Source organism: Dromiciops gliroides, chromosome 4 (genome assembly GCF_019393635.1).
Source record: "Dromiciops gliroides isolate mDroGli1 chromosome 4, mDroGli1.pri, whole genome shotgun sequence".
Classification (NCBI taxonomy): Eukaryota; Metazoa; Chordata; class Mammalia; order Microbiotheria; family Microbiotheriidae; genus Dromiciops; species Dromiciops gliroides.
Window position 1 is genome coordinate 1,221,985 of NC_057864.1, and position 15,020 is coordinate 1,237,004.

The following is a 15,020-nucleotide window of genomic DNA, read 5'->3' on the forward strand; positions in this document are numbered from 1 at the left end:
TCAGCTTTACAAACACAAAATTTATTGCTGGAGGGACCTTAGACACAAACCTGTCTGGATCCTTTATTTTATAGACCCACTATGTGACAGTCACTGATGGAACCTTTCTTGTACCCCCTCAATTCTCTCTCCCTTTCTCTGGGATTCCTTCCACTTCATCCCATCTCCATCTTGTTTGTACACAGTTGGTACATGCTGTGAACTCTTTGATAGCAGGGATTGCTTTTTGCCTTCTTTATATCCCCAGGGCTTAGCACAGTGCTTGGCACAGAGTAGCTGCTTCATAAATGCACCTTGACTTGACTAGACACTAGAGATTGGTGAAAAGCAATCACTGAATCAAAAAGAATTCAGTAATCAAGCAAGCAGCTAGCATTCAAGTGCCTACTAGGACCAGACACTCTGCTAGGGGCAAGCACTGTTAGGCATTTTATCTCATTTGATCCTCACAACCATCTTAGGAAGTAGGTATTATTAGGAGTAGGTATTATTTTGCATCTGAGGAAACTGAGTCAGAGGTGGAGTGACAGGTTCATTCAGCTAGTATCTGAATCAAATTTGAACCCAGGTCTTCCTGACTCCAGGCTCAGTGCTCTGTGGACTGCATCACCAGCTCCTTGTGGTACAGAGGTAAAAATGAAACTGTTCAAGTTTATATTCTATGAGGGAAGACAATGTGTGTGTGTGTGTGTGTGTGTGTGAGAGAGAGAGAGAGACACACACACACATACATACATACACATTCATGTATGTACAAGACACATCCAAAGTAGACACAAGGCACCTGTGTGTAAATAAAAGCAAAACAGCAGCCAAGCCTGTCCTTGAGGAATTTCTCCTTTGACGTGTCCACATGCCAGAGAAGGGGGTTCTGGGCCCAAGAACACATGGCTAAGAAGAAGCAGAGATAGGGTTGGAATCTGGGGCCATGTTGTTTTGGGGGCGTTCCCAGTGGCCCCCGCCCCATAAGACTGAACTGACCACAAGAAAGGCAGAGAAGGAGGTGGAAAAAAGAGGTTTGCTTGTTTTTCTTTTTCTTTTTGAAAACTTTTGGATGAAGTAGATTCCTTTGTGGAGCTTTCAAAGCAGAGGGGTTCAATTCCAGAGGAATCTACCAGGCAGAAACAACAGTCCAGGGCATTGCCCAAGAGCAGAGGGGGCATTTTGGATCCACTTTTGTGTCCATGTGTCTCCTAAAGGAAGCTCTTGGAGTCCTTGTGTCTCCAAGGTGGTGCTGTGCCAGACACAGAGTAGGCACTTCCCAAAGGCTGGTGGATTGTTCATTACTGTCCCCATTACTGAAGGTAATTCTTCACCCGCCTGGAGCCTGGCCCTGACCCCCCCCCCCAGGTGTTTAGTAAGAACTCCAGAGTTGGCAGGAACCTGAGCTGCTCTAGGAAATGGAATCCCTGAGAAATGGGCATCCAGCCTTGGCTTTGAGCCCCGATGTGAAAGGGAATCTCCTGCTGTCCCAAGGCAGCACATTCTACTTCTGGGTAATACTAATGAGGAAGCCATTTTTCCTTTCATTTAGTTGAAATCTTCTTCTTGATTATTTCCACTCATTACTCCCAGTTCTGCCTTTTGGATTCAAGCAAAATTGGTTTAATCCTTTTTCCCACATGAAATCCCTCCAAATGTTATCAGATCCTCCCTAAGTGTTCTCCAGGCTCTTGCAGCAGTTCTCATAGGACACGTTCAGGTTGCTTTATTCTGGTGCTCTCCAATGTATTCCTGCCTTCCCAGAAATGCGGCCCCTTGAACTAAGCGTCACACTCTGGTCTGAATATGGCAGAGCAGAGCGGGAATGCTGTCTTCCTACTCCTGATGCCATACCTCTCATATTGGACCATTAGCTATTTAAAAATAGCCCTTAGGACTTCCACTGAACCCAGCAGCTCCTGGAGCTAGTACACCCTAAAGCTTCATTTCCCAGGGATGGCTCTCCAGCCATGTCTTCCCTCACTGTTGGTTGTGAAGTTGATTTCTTGAGCCAAGGGTTAGACTTGACCTTTATCCCACTTACTTTTCATCTTCTTCACTGCAGTCCAATTGTATAGCCTATTGGTTATTCCCTGGAGACCCTGACTCTGTCATGTGATGTGTTCACCTTCTCTGCCAGCTTTGTGTCATGTGACACAAGTCACTGGACATGTGTCCAAGTCATTGATAAAACATGTGAAAGAGCACAACTTCTGGGGGTCCCTCACTGGAGGCTTCCTTCCAAGTCAACGTGAATCCATTAATGATGATCTTTTGGGTCCAGCCATTCACCCGATTCTAAATACACATAACTGCACCCACTTTTCTCCACATCTTTCCATCTTTGCCACCATAATAAACAGTAGGAGAGACTTTTGTTAAATTATCTGCTAAACTCTGTGTAATAGACCTGATTTAAAATCCAGCCTCAGATACTTAAAAGCTATGTGACCCTGGACAAGTTATTTTACCTGTCTGCCTCAGTTCCTGATCTGTAAAATGGGGGTCTTTACAGCAACCCTTGCAGGGTTGTTGTGAGGATCAAAGGAAACCATATTTGGGAAGCAGTTTACAAACCTTAACGGGTTGTTTAAATGCCAGTTATTGCTACTGAAGAAGCTGCTGAATTGATTAGATCACAGGTTCCTTTGCATATTTGAGAGAATGTAATGGAATATCACTGAGTTGTAAGGAAGACCTTGAAGAAATTTGAGGAGACCTGTGAGATGTGACGGGACCAGTGAAAGCAGCATGACAAGTACATATGCACAGCAGCTATTGCCATGGAAGCAGTCTCAACATGGAGAGGCCATGCAGCTCCAGTCAGTTACAATGGGATGTTAGCCCCTCTGCCATATTGAAAGGACACTACCTGACATCTGCAATAAGAACAAAACCAGTTGGGATTCCACTTTGTAGAGGTGTCTGAATAGTCTGTGGTTATTCTTGGGAGTTTAAAAGGATGAGAGGAAAGTTTTAGCTTGTTGGCTAGATGCTCTATGGAGGATTTATGGGAAACCATGGGCAAGAATTCTATAGGATGGAGAGGCATGGGGGGCAGAGTCTCTGTTAGCAGAGAGAAAAGCTATGGATCCCCCCCAAGTGGCAAAGTCAATTTTGGACTTGGCAGCCAGCCATTAACCCTTTGGTGGCTGGTTTCCAGCCTCTATTTCATTTTTCTGTTTGGTCCTGAAAAATGAAGTCTAAGGTATCTAGATGTCTGGGGCTTTGCCTTCTGAAAGGACTATTTCTCAGTGCCTACTGGACACACAAGACCTTTGTTCCTTGGAATGAGCCAAGCTCTCACACCCCAAATATTCAAATCCTCCAGCATTCTTGCTCCTGTGTGACCTTGATTTTTAGGATCTCTATGGTTCTGTGCCTGACTCTTTATTTCTGTTCTGACCCTGCATTGTTATCTTCTCCCGACTGCAATCTCACCTTGTCCTCTGCTCTCATGACCTTTTTGCTGATGCTTGTGGTTTTGACCTTGGCATCAAGCTCCATGGACTCTATTCTATCCCTTCCACCTGCTGTGATGTTGGCTCTGAGGGGCTAAATTGTTGTCACCAGAGGATGGGACATCACATTGGAATAAAGTGGAAAGAACAAGTTACAGCAGCTGGAATGCCTGTCCCATCATCCATAGGGGCCAGTATCCTCTCACCACCGCTACCCTATATGCCTCAATCTGAGGAGGGAGCTCTGCTCAGACATGTCCTCACTTCTCACCTGACTGGCTACCTTGGGACTTCTCTGGCCTCTCTCCCCAGCGTCATGAAGATCATTTCTGGGAAAATCTCAGCATCCAGCAAGATCCCATCAGAGTCAGTACTCCCTCTCATCACTACACTTTGCTCCCCTGATTGGGGACTGTGAACCCCAAACTTCCATTTAACAAGGAAGCTGAGTTCTGAAAACACCCCATCCATCTCTCACCTGACTGGTCTACTTTGGGACTTTTCTGATTTCTCCCCTGGGCTTCTGAGTCGGATATCTTCTACCCCTCCCCGCTTTCAGCTCCTTTTGTATGTTGTTCTCCCTCATTAGATTGTGTTCTGCCTTGAGAGAAGAGATTGTCTTTTTTTTAGTTGCTTCCCCAGGGCTTAGCCCAGAGTAGGTGATTAATAATTGCTTATTGACTGATTGTTTTATTCCCCAGGAGAGGAACCAATGAGTAGCCAAACTTACTGACTGAAATGTTGTCCCAACTCCATGTTCACCCCCTGCTAGTGATTCTATTGTTGTTATTCATTCTTTGTTCTTAAGAGGGTGATGTCCTGAGTTGTACAGAACTGGAATGAAGTGAGGCAGGGCTGTGCAAGTTCACCAGCCTCACTCTCTCCTCCAGAGCCATCTGGGTCCAGTGGCAAGATATATATCAGGACAACTGGAGATGGCTCTGGATGTTTAAGGCAATTTGGGTTAAGTGACTTGCCCAGCGTCATACAGCTAGTAAGTGTCTGAGGTGAGACTTGAACTCAGTTCCTCTTGACTCCAGGGCCAGTGCTCTAGAGATTCTCACCAGGAACACAGTGGCCCAAAGCCACCTGACAGGGAAGAAAATTGAAAGATAACTGAAAATGACAATTCAAAGTTGGTGATGTGGTCATAAACTTTATAAATATCTGCATATATGCAAATAGACACACATACATATGTGTGTATATATGTGCATACATATGTACACACATATGTGCATCTATCTCACAGTTAAACACAATGGCAGAGGTTTTTAACCTGGTGTCCATGAACTTAAAGAAAAATGTTTCTAGCCATATTTTATTACATCCTGTTTCCTTTTTAACCCTACATATTTTATTTTGTGCATTCAGACATGCTTCTGAGGAGTCCATAGGCCTCACTGGCTGACCAAGACATTCATGGCCCCAAAGAGGTTAAGCACTCCAGCTTTAAGGAGGTCTGGAAAGGCAGAGCACAGATCACATATCCAAGCAAGCCAAGAGTCAGAGGGCTGGCCTTAGAACCAGAAGACCTGGGTTCACGTCCCACTCCTGCCCCATTTGGCCTTTGGCGTCATGGGAAGGTTGCTCAGCCTCTCAATGACCTGGACAACTCTCCAAAGCAGGAAGTTGCCAAAGAGTGGCTGATCGCTATCTGGGGGGGGGGTTCCACACCAGGAGTTGCCTGAGCCAATGACATCATAAATCCAAATTTAAAACAAAGAAAAAGATCGAGCAGATAAATAAATAAAAAGGGTTAAATCAAAGGGAAGCCCAGCCCCAGCTTCAGTCTCCTTTTTTCTGGCTGCTATACATCACTCTCCCCCATCTATCTTACTCCATCTCCCACTGCCAGGCCTCTGCAGAGCATCCCTGGGCCTTCCGCTACTTCCACCTCTGCCTCTTGGCATCCTTGGCTTAGTCCAAGGCTGTATCCTCTCGGATGCCTTGACCACACCCTTGCTGCAGGGCACTGGCTCTCCTGTTCCCAACACTATGCTCTTGCTCATCCATCTGTGGCACAGTGGGCCAGGGAGGGGTACTGGCACCAGATCTGTGATTGTGTTCCAACCAGGAACTCCCAGCCAAGGAAGTTCCCTCCACCAATGCAGGTCAGCATCTTCTCTGTAACTTGCCCAAGATCATCTAGCCATGAGGTGTGAGGGGGTGGCACAGGCCAGCTCTATCGAGGGCACCACAGATGACTGTCAGTGATAAGTACTTAACAACTGCTTATTCACTGGTTATGTGTGAATGCGTTGGACTCCCCTTCCTCCAGCAGAACAGAAGCCCCGCAGGTCTACGGTGTCTGGCCCGGCCCCTTCTCTGCCCACGCTTACAAGTGGCCTGACCAAAGTGAATGGAAGCACTGCAACCGGCATTAGCATTCAGCCCCCGTCCCGCACTTTCCTTTTATTCTGCACCATGGATGGAAGCCAAGGAAAAACACTTCCCTGTTGTCCTGGAAGCTTTATGAATGCTCTCTGGCTAATAATTCGAGCAGAATCAACTCTCTGATATTCATGGTACCTTTGAGATGTCCTTCACATTATGGATGAGATATTAATTTAGTTCCATGGTGGTGATCACTCTGAACCATTACTCCACTAATTAATACTCCAGAAACGATGGGGAACAGAGAGTTGTAAACTTGTTAATGGACCTAGGATGACCGGAAATCAGTTTATTAGGCAGAAATTTAATGTGCAGCCCATTATTATTGCAAACAATTTACAATGGAAACTGAGACTGGAAATAACCCTTCCATGCCTCCCTTCCGAAGGCAGCGAGAGTAGATTGTTCACAGCAATTTATATTCCATCTGAAGAGAAAGGGTTTGATTCCCAGAAGAGACAGGGCATGATTTAGGGGCCTCCCTTCTGCAAAGTAATATGTCTTGGTGCTGTCTCTGGTGCTATTTGCCTCTCCTCGTTTGTGGATTTCTGTGCATGGGTTCATGGCACTGGGGAAAGGACTTTCTAGAGACCAGGGAGTGAAGTGCTGGATCTGCAGTCAGAGTGCCTTGGTCCAGACCCCACCTGAGGCTTATTACCTCCATGACCTGGGCAAGTAATTCACCTTCCCTCAGTTTCCTCCTTGGTAAGATGAAGGCTGGGAGCAGTGGTTTCTGAATCCTTGACCCTAGGATCCTAGTGAGTAGCAGAAGGTCAGCTCTGGTATGTGACCACTGGGGTTATTTTCATCATTGTTGCTGTTGTGACGTGACCTGGTCTCCAGCCCTTCACCATCTTGGTGTCTTCTTCCAAACCCTCTCCACTTCATCTGACACCAAACACGGCAGTTAAATATAGTCTTACCCAGCAGAGGATGGCAAGGGCTATGGTCCCTCCTCACTCAGCCCAAGCTGGCACAGACTTCCAGAACTCACTCTTGGCTCACAGGAGCTCACAGCCTGCTGATCCCCATGGACCTCTAGGTTACCTTCCATCTCCATGTCCTACCTGTGATCTGAGTGTGTCTCCTTGGGCCAACCGGGGCTAGAATCTCTGCCCATAAGGAGAGGCTGGCAAATCTCTACAGCCACCACTCAGCTCCTGAAAACTGGTGAGAATGCACCCAGGCTCTGATTAAATCTTTTGTTTTGACTCCAGCATCTGGGCAAATATTGGTCATAGTAATAACAATACAACACTCCAAGGTTTGCCAAAGCTTTCCACATGTGATCTTATTTAATCCTTGGAGGCAGGTGCTATTATAATCCCCATTTACATATGGGGAAACTGAGTCAGGCAGCATTCAAATCACTCATCCCAGGTAACACAACTAGGAAGTTTCTTCTCCCTGGCTCCAGGCTGGCACTATCCACTGCATCACTTAGTTTAGTACATGTCAAGCATGTAGTAGGCATTTAACAAAGTTTATTGACTGACCAACTGACCTAGTCGCCTCCACATGGAAGTCCTCTGTTAGGGGCAGCTCTCTGATCTAGGGTTAAATAATGGAAAGATCCCCTCTAACTTGGCATGCAGATGAATTTAAGTCAGAACCATTTTTATCTTCTCACTCAGCCTCATTCCAATCTGTCTGATGTGTATCTATCAGCAGCAGAGTCCTTTGCTTGGATACAGTATATGTTCCTCACCCCCATACACCAGTGACAAGCTCCCTGGTAACTGCTGGCCTCATCAGGCCTCTCTGCTTCTCTGTGGAGTGTGGGGCTGTCTCTTCAGAAAGGAGAGGTCAGCCCTGGGGATGGGGGTGAGGAGGATGAGCTTCACCCCTCCTGCAGAAAGACTATGGTTCAGACACTGACTTAGGGCAAAATAAATTCTGTGGAGACCAATCCTTCGGTCAAGAAGGGAGTGAATTGCTAACCCCTTTGAGGCCACTGGGATCCGTTGAAGAGACCCCTGGTCCCTCAGGGCCTGAAATGGTTAATGTGTCTCAGAAGAAGGGACCATGAAGGCTCCTGTTACACTCGAAGAGCCCAGTCCAGTGTGGATAATTCTTTGGATTCAGATGACAGATTGGGGAATATACAGGGGCACCAGAGCACTTCAAGAGCTAATAGGTAGCCATGCGGTATTGTTCTGTGCGGGCTGCCGTTAAATGGATGGGCAGCCAAAGACCCGCCTGAGGCCAATTCTAAATGGAAAAGTAACATGGGACCGATTCATGTCTCCAATGAGCCTCGGCCCCCAGACCAAGGCCTCCAAGTGGCATCAATGCCACATGCTCGAAATGGCTCTTCTTTCCTTCCATCCTCCCTGGAAGCTGATGTGTGACCCTCTCAGCATCCTTAGGAGGAAGGGGGCTCTGGTCACTCAGCCTTGCCCTTTCTAGTCCTCATGCCCTCTCCCCTGACTCTGGGACAGCTGAGGAGGCCTACTGGCCAGGTCCTTGGAGGGTCTGCTCAGGCTGACGGGGAGTCCACTCACAAGACCCTCAGACCCAGGTTGGTGTCACTCTCTATGTGTGTCTGACAATTCCTGCCAAGGTGATGTACAAAACACCTCATGTATGAGCATGTTTTAAAGCCCATAAATAAATAGGCTTATTAGTATCTCTAGGATTACAAAAGAAACTATATTGAAATGTAGTTATAAACTATTTTAAAGAAAGAGGTCCATGCCCATGAAGAACCCCTGATTAATCCTGGCTAACCTTCTCAGAGAGTGCTGATAAATCAGGCCCTGCACTTTGAGAGGGAGTCCAACTCTTCCCGGACCTAGGCCAACTAAATAAGGTGGAGGACCTAAGGAGATGCTCCTAAGACCTTTTAACACAAGCACAGAGAATAAGCCCAAATTAGGGCAGCCCATGCATTCAGCTCCAGACTTGCAGACACAAGAGAGATGGCATAGATGAGACAAGGCAGGGAACCAGTCTCTGAGGAGCAGTTTAATTTTAGAAAACAGTCCCAACTGTCAGAAGAATTGCCCTCTTTAACTCATTAAAGAATCACTACATTCCTTTCAAAGGGGAAGAAAACTACTATTTCTTAATGCTCCCTTCACATGAATATCATGCCAATTATTGCCTTACTCTCTGCTGATAAATATTCAAGGGAGAAGTGAGAGCCACAAGATGGATTAATTCTCTGGCAGTACAAACAAAAACTTTCAATATTTTATACCACATAATTAAATGCTGTTTGTTACCTTCAGAATCAGACCTTGGGACATGTTAATTAATTGCTTCAAAAAGACAGTTAGACAGGCTTCAGGGTTCATGTTCAGAATGAGACATTTTCAGGATCAGATTTAGGATTGTCGATTGAGAAACAGACAGGACCTTTGCTGCCTTCTATTCTGACCCCTTCCTTTGACAGGTGGCAAGATAGAAGCCTGGCTTATTGAGATGGATTTCCTGAGGCTCCATGGTTAGGATTGGCAGAGCTGGGGACTGGCCCTGGGACTCTAAGTCCAGCCTGCTTTTCCCTGTCCCGCCTTACTTCTCAAACCTACCCCATTCAGCACTGCCAATGAGGAATGTTCCCAGAATAAATCCTACCTGCAGAAATCGGGGGGCACCATGCCATAGACATTTATTCGGTCACAGAGTTCTAATGCGATTGTCATTGTGAACCAGCCAGTGCTGAGCCAAGTGTTGGAGATCTTCCTGAAAGGAAAACACAATTAAACTTTCAGGTTGGCACACCCTTACTAAATATATATAGATGAGAGACAATACAAACTCCGTCACTGGGTCTTCGATCCAACAGAAATCTCTGAATTGGACCTGCCACACATGACAATGCAATTCCACAAAAATGCTCAATGCCATCAACATTTATTGGAAATCTAGAGAAACATCAATACCTCCCCCAAAGACTGTTTTAGGAAGCCAGTGTCTGGGATTTGGGCAAAGTCACAGTCTCTGAGCCAGATATTGTGTAACAACCAATGGACTCAAGGGCTTCCTGAGTCTGGCCTCCTCATTTGACAAGGAAGGAAACTAGGGCCAAGCAATTTAAAATTTGTTTTAGTATTACTGTTAAAAAGATTCATTTCCTACTAAAAACGACAATAACAAACCCCAAACAGTATTGCATTGGATGGAGCATTGGGCCTGAAGTCAGGAAGACTGGAGTTGAAATCTGGCCCTAGACAATTCCTAGCTGTGTGACCCTAGACAAGTCATTGAACTTAACTCAACCTCAGTTTATTCATCTGTGAAATAAACATAATAACGGCAGTGGCCTCACAGGGTTGTTGTGAGGATCATATGAGAAGATTTGCAAAGCTCGTTGAGACCCTTAAAGTTTTGTATAAATGCCAGCAATTTACTAACCACTATGATGGTGATGATGATGAGGCCTATGGCCCTACTACTAGTACGTCTTCCACCTTACCCTCCACCAATATTCCATATGCTTTGTGTTCACTTAGGTGACCTTTGGATCCCAGGTTTAGAGCTGAAAGGGACCTTCGAGACCCGAGTTCAGTTCTTTAATTTTGTAAATGAGAACGCTGAGTCTGAGTTTAAGGTCAAATGAATAGTAACTAGCAGAGGTTTAATTTGAAACAAAGTCTCTGCGTACACGTTATAACTGCCCCTTTCCCCCAATAATCCCTAGGAGGGTCAGGGTTATTTCATTGATTCTTTGTCTCACCAGCACCTAGGACAGCGCCTGGCACTGAGTGGGTGACTAGTAAGTACTGTTTTGAATTGAATTGATCTCTCTTGATACCAAACTTATGTTGGTCACCTATAAGAAATGATGCAAAGCCTTTAGGAGTTGTTGGGGCCCAAACATTATCATTCGTGGCCCACTGTCTGGCAATAAAGTTTTTAAAACTTAGCTAGTTTACTTTGGGTGACATACAGAATCCACACTAGCCTTTACTCAATTCAATTCAACTGAACAAACACTGATCCATCACTTTCTGCTCTAAACCCTGAGACTCTCCCAGCCTGGAAGGACCTATCCTCCTCTGGCATGGTGTGTGAGTACACAGGTTACCTCTAGTCCCCAACAATCAGAGCTTTCATGGAGGTCAGTGGTGGAGGGGAGAGGGGTATCCTACTAGCCAGATCATTTGGACAACTTGAACCATTCCATTCCAAGATGCCATGAAGAGACAGACCTCCAGGCTATGTGGATGAGGCAGTGAGGTACAGTAGAAAGAACACTGACTCAAGGGTCAAAGGACTCAGGTTCAACTATTACCTCTGACACTCCCTACCTGGTTATTTGACCTTAGCAAAAAAGTCCCTTCCCCTTGTTGGGTCTCTTTTCCTTCACTAGCAAATGAGGGAGTTGGGTTGGTTGGCTTCCGAGCTGCCTTTCAGCTCAAGATCCATGAGCTGGTCAAGAATCTTAGACTGGTTTTGTTTGATCCCAAAGGACCTAACCAGGGTAATTGGCAAAGAACATGGGTGGGGAATTGGCAAAGAGGCACATTTGAGTTGGATGTCAGGAAAATCTCCCCAACATGAGAGATGTCCAAGTGCAAAGGGCTGTCTGGGGAGGTGGTGGGCTTCCCCTCATTGGTAGTCTATAACTGGAGGCTGGATAATGACTTACTGGGGGTCTTGTCGTTGCATACTTTTTGGGGAATGGGCTGGATATGTGGCCACTGAAGCCTCTTCTAAGTCAGAAATTCTGGAATGTTTACGAGTAAGCAAGAATCTTCATGTATGTGAGTATGCTCTGATGAAATCTTACCTGAGATGAGATGAACCAAGCAATCTGTCCTTGTTAATGATCCCTCCAGCACCTCTCTCATTTTGATGCGACCTGTCCTCCCTCACCAGGATGGGGAACAGACACAGTAGTAAGAGAGCCTCTGTCCTGTCAGTGTCTGGGGACTATTCATTCTATTTGCCCGAATAATTTAGGGCCCAACTCTGTTCTTGAAAAGACCAGAAATTGCATCATCTTTCTCAGTCCTCTAGGCTTCTTAATCTCATCTGAGGCTGAGCCCAGGAAGAAGAACTCGGCTGTAAATGAGTACTCCTAAAGTCTTCCACATGACACAGCTGTGGGTGTTCATCTCCATTCCTTGGTGGATACCTCTTTCATTTTTCTTTCTGCTTTGGAACAGTTATGGCATGCTTCATTAGCCAGTTTCAAACCCCTTATCCCCAAGGTCAGCCTGTCTGACTGCCCAGTTGCAGTGTTGTATGAGAAGAATAAGTAATTTCACAAGACAGCTTTTTTTTAAAACTTCAAGCATTATAGTACCCCTCCCTGGTAGATGAGGATTTTCTTTTTAAGGGACTTCATATTATTTTCATTTCACAAGGAGTGGAGTTGGCAGGGATGGGAGATAGGGAAAGGAGGAGAAAGGATGTTATACTATTTGTTTTGCCACAAACCTCAGATAGGTCAGGGATCCAGCAATCAGGGTCCCCTGATGCCCAAAATTATCTGACTTGAACAATTGCTCCACTCCCCAGTGTAGGCAAAAGAAGATGAATCCACTAAAAATGTCCTCATGCTCTTAACTTGGCAGCCAGACATACAGAGTCTGAGGGTGCCAAGGGATGCCATCAATTCAGCTGTTTCCTCCATCACCCGTCAGTCTTAATGCAGAGGCTGATTGCTCCCATGGGCAGGATAACCCAAGTCTCAGAGCTAGATTTGGAACCTTTGAATGGTCATGGCATCAAGCAACAAATCAGTGAACAAGAATTGATCAAGTGCCCAGTACCTTGGGCACTGTGTTAGGCAAGCTTGACAAACAGCCAAGTGACAATAGGATCCTCCCTCTTTCCCTCCAGTCATGGACTCGTTGCTCAGATTTGGAGCCAGACAGGAGTGTGCTGGTAAATATTTAACAACCAGTTCTGTGCCCCTCCCCCAAGTGTACACAACATGCTTTTCAGTTTGATTATTAATATTTTCCTCTATCACCATCAAGTCTTGATTTGTAGCTTTGAAGATTGCCAAGGTATAAATATATTGACCCAGAAAATCTAATAATCAGCTTGGCTGGAGTGGACTCCAGCTACTGTAGCCAGTATCTTAAGCCCCATGTCAGGGGGATGGGCAGGGGATGGGGGATGGGAGGTCATAGAGCATAGTTCTAGAATTGCAAAGGGTCTTAGAAATAATCTAGTCCCTAGGTTCATAGTTGTAGAGCTGAAAGGGACCTTAAATGTCATCTATTCTGGCCCCTTAATTCTACAGATGAGGACCTTAGTGAGGCAGGAGCCAGCCCTGAGGTGGCATTTGAAATCAGGTGCCCAGATGCCAGAGCCAGGTCAATTTTTCCACTGGAAAGGTCCAAAGAGTGTGGGTAAGAAGGCTTGTGAGAAGCCTAGGGACCCTCTTGGAAGAGAGGGCGATGCAGCCTGGCTCTGCCTGCTCAGCTGTGTGGAAGTGCTGGACAGAGATTCTAGCCTGGGATGCTGAAAAGCCAGGGCAGCTGCTGTGCTAATGGAGGGGGACAGCTCACTCCTGTGGCCCGGAAATGGATTCAGGATGCTGAGAGTGACTGGGGCCTTTTGGAACGCACTGGTCTTAGCTCCTCGCCTCCCTTTTCCAGGGGGTGGCCTGAATGCAAGGGAAAAAAACGGGGCTTCAGGGCTCGATGTTCCCCAGGTACACAATCGACAGGCGATCAGCCTTCACAGAGAGACTTTCTCATGGCTCAGTCTGGCTCCATAGTCTTTCAGGCTAAGACGCCCTAGAAACTCGGCACAAAAGCGCCGACTTGGTCAGGTTTAAACACTTTTCAAAGAGAGGAATCTCTCCTGTTTTTTTTTTAACACTTAATCATCTGTAATGAAAGAATATGAAGAGCTGTCATGTGCTTATTAGGGGAAATTATCAAATATTCTTTTATATGATGAAGTAACACACAGAGCTGATAATTCTATAGTGTGCACTAAATTACAGTTAAAGGGCTTTTCTGCTCTCCCAGAATCTCCTTTCTAATCTCCACTGCGATGCTCTTCCTGTAGTTATTTCATTTGTGCTGCTTTTATCTAATTACTCTAATATTGGTTCTCAATCGTATTTTCCTAATGTCCCCTTATCCAATTAGAAAGTTATTTTCAAGTACAGTTACTTTTTAATATCAGAGAGTACTGGGCTGTGATCAGTGGCTCATTTCATTACACAGATATGGGGGGCGCATTTTCTCCTCTGATTTAACATAGTGAGAAATTCCTCTAAATCACAGTCCAGCCAACTCGACTCTCCTTTATTGTCTCAAATGCCTTCCCTTCCTTAGGACATCCCTGAAAGTTGCTTCCTTCCATTTTTTAATGTTATGAATATGTTGTTGCTCTTCTTGAATTCAACAAATAATTCATACAATTTAGGAGCAAAGTTTTTAGTAGATGTCATGACCTTCACTATTCCTAGGCTCCAAGCTACTGTGGAACAGAAAACTTTTTTTTTTTCCAGACAGTGAGGGTTAAGTCACTTGCCCAGGGTCACACAGCTAGTGTCAAGTGTCTGAGGCTGGATTTGAACTCAGATCCTCCTGACTCCAGGGCCAGTGCTTTATCCACTTCATGACCTAGCTACCCAACAGAAGACTTTCTAAACACTGAGAAATCCCCCAGGGGTGAGGTTGGGGATGGGGCTGGGGGAAGGGGGAGAGATCATCCTGTTCTGTAGGTTTTCCGAGAGGCTCAGCTCCAGACCATGATGCAGTTACCAGAAGCAGCTATTTTAGCAGTCTGTGGAATGACCAGAAGCAGAAGAGTCATGTGCCCCAGGCCCATCTCTATCTGAATTACAAACAGGCCAAGGAGCAGAATAGTGATCACTCATACTGGATAGCTCTATCTAGGGCCCTAGGGTTTGCTACACACTCTAAAGCATTGTTCTCTCATTGGATCCTCACAAGTGCTCTGCAACCTAAATGCTATTATTATCCCCATTGTACAAAGGAGGAAACTGAGGCAGACTAAGTTTAAATGACCTGCCCAGGGTCAAACAGCTGGTAACCACTCCAGTATCTCTGCCAAGAAAAGTCCAACTGGGGTAACAGAGAGTCAGACACAAGTGAAACAATTCAACAACAAAAAACAAAGTCACAGCCAGGATATGTTGAAAGCAGGACTTGAACCTGGGCCTCTGTCTTCCTGACTCTAATCCAGTTCTCTAGCTGCTATGCTGTGCTCTTCTACTTCCATGGGCTTCTCTATCCC

At 45.7% G+C, this 15,020-nt stretch overlaps 1 protein-coding gene across 1 annotated transcript in view; it reads right to left on the reverse strand.

Moving 5' to 3' along the window:
* ST6GALNAC5 (ST6 N-acetylgalactosaminide alpha-2,6-sialyltransferase 5) overlaps positions 1-15,020 on the reverse strand; it is a 235,257-nt gene that overhangs the window by 12,394 nt on the left and 207,843 nt on the right. Inside the window, exon 4 of the mRNA XM_043999504.1 lies at positions 9,420-9,527. Coding sequence (XP_043855439.1) covers positions 9,420-9,527 — 108 coding nt within the window. The remainder of the gene's footprint in view (positions 1-9,419; positions 9,528-15,020) is intronic.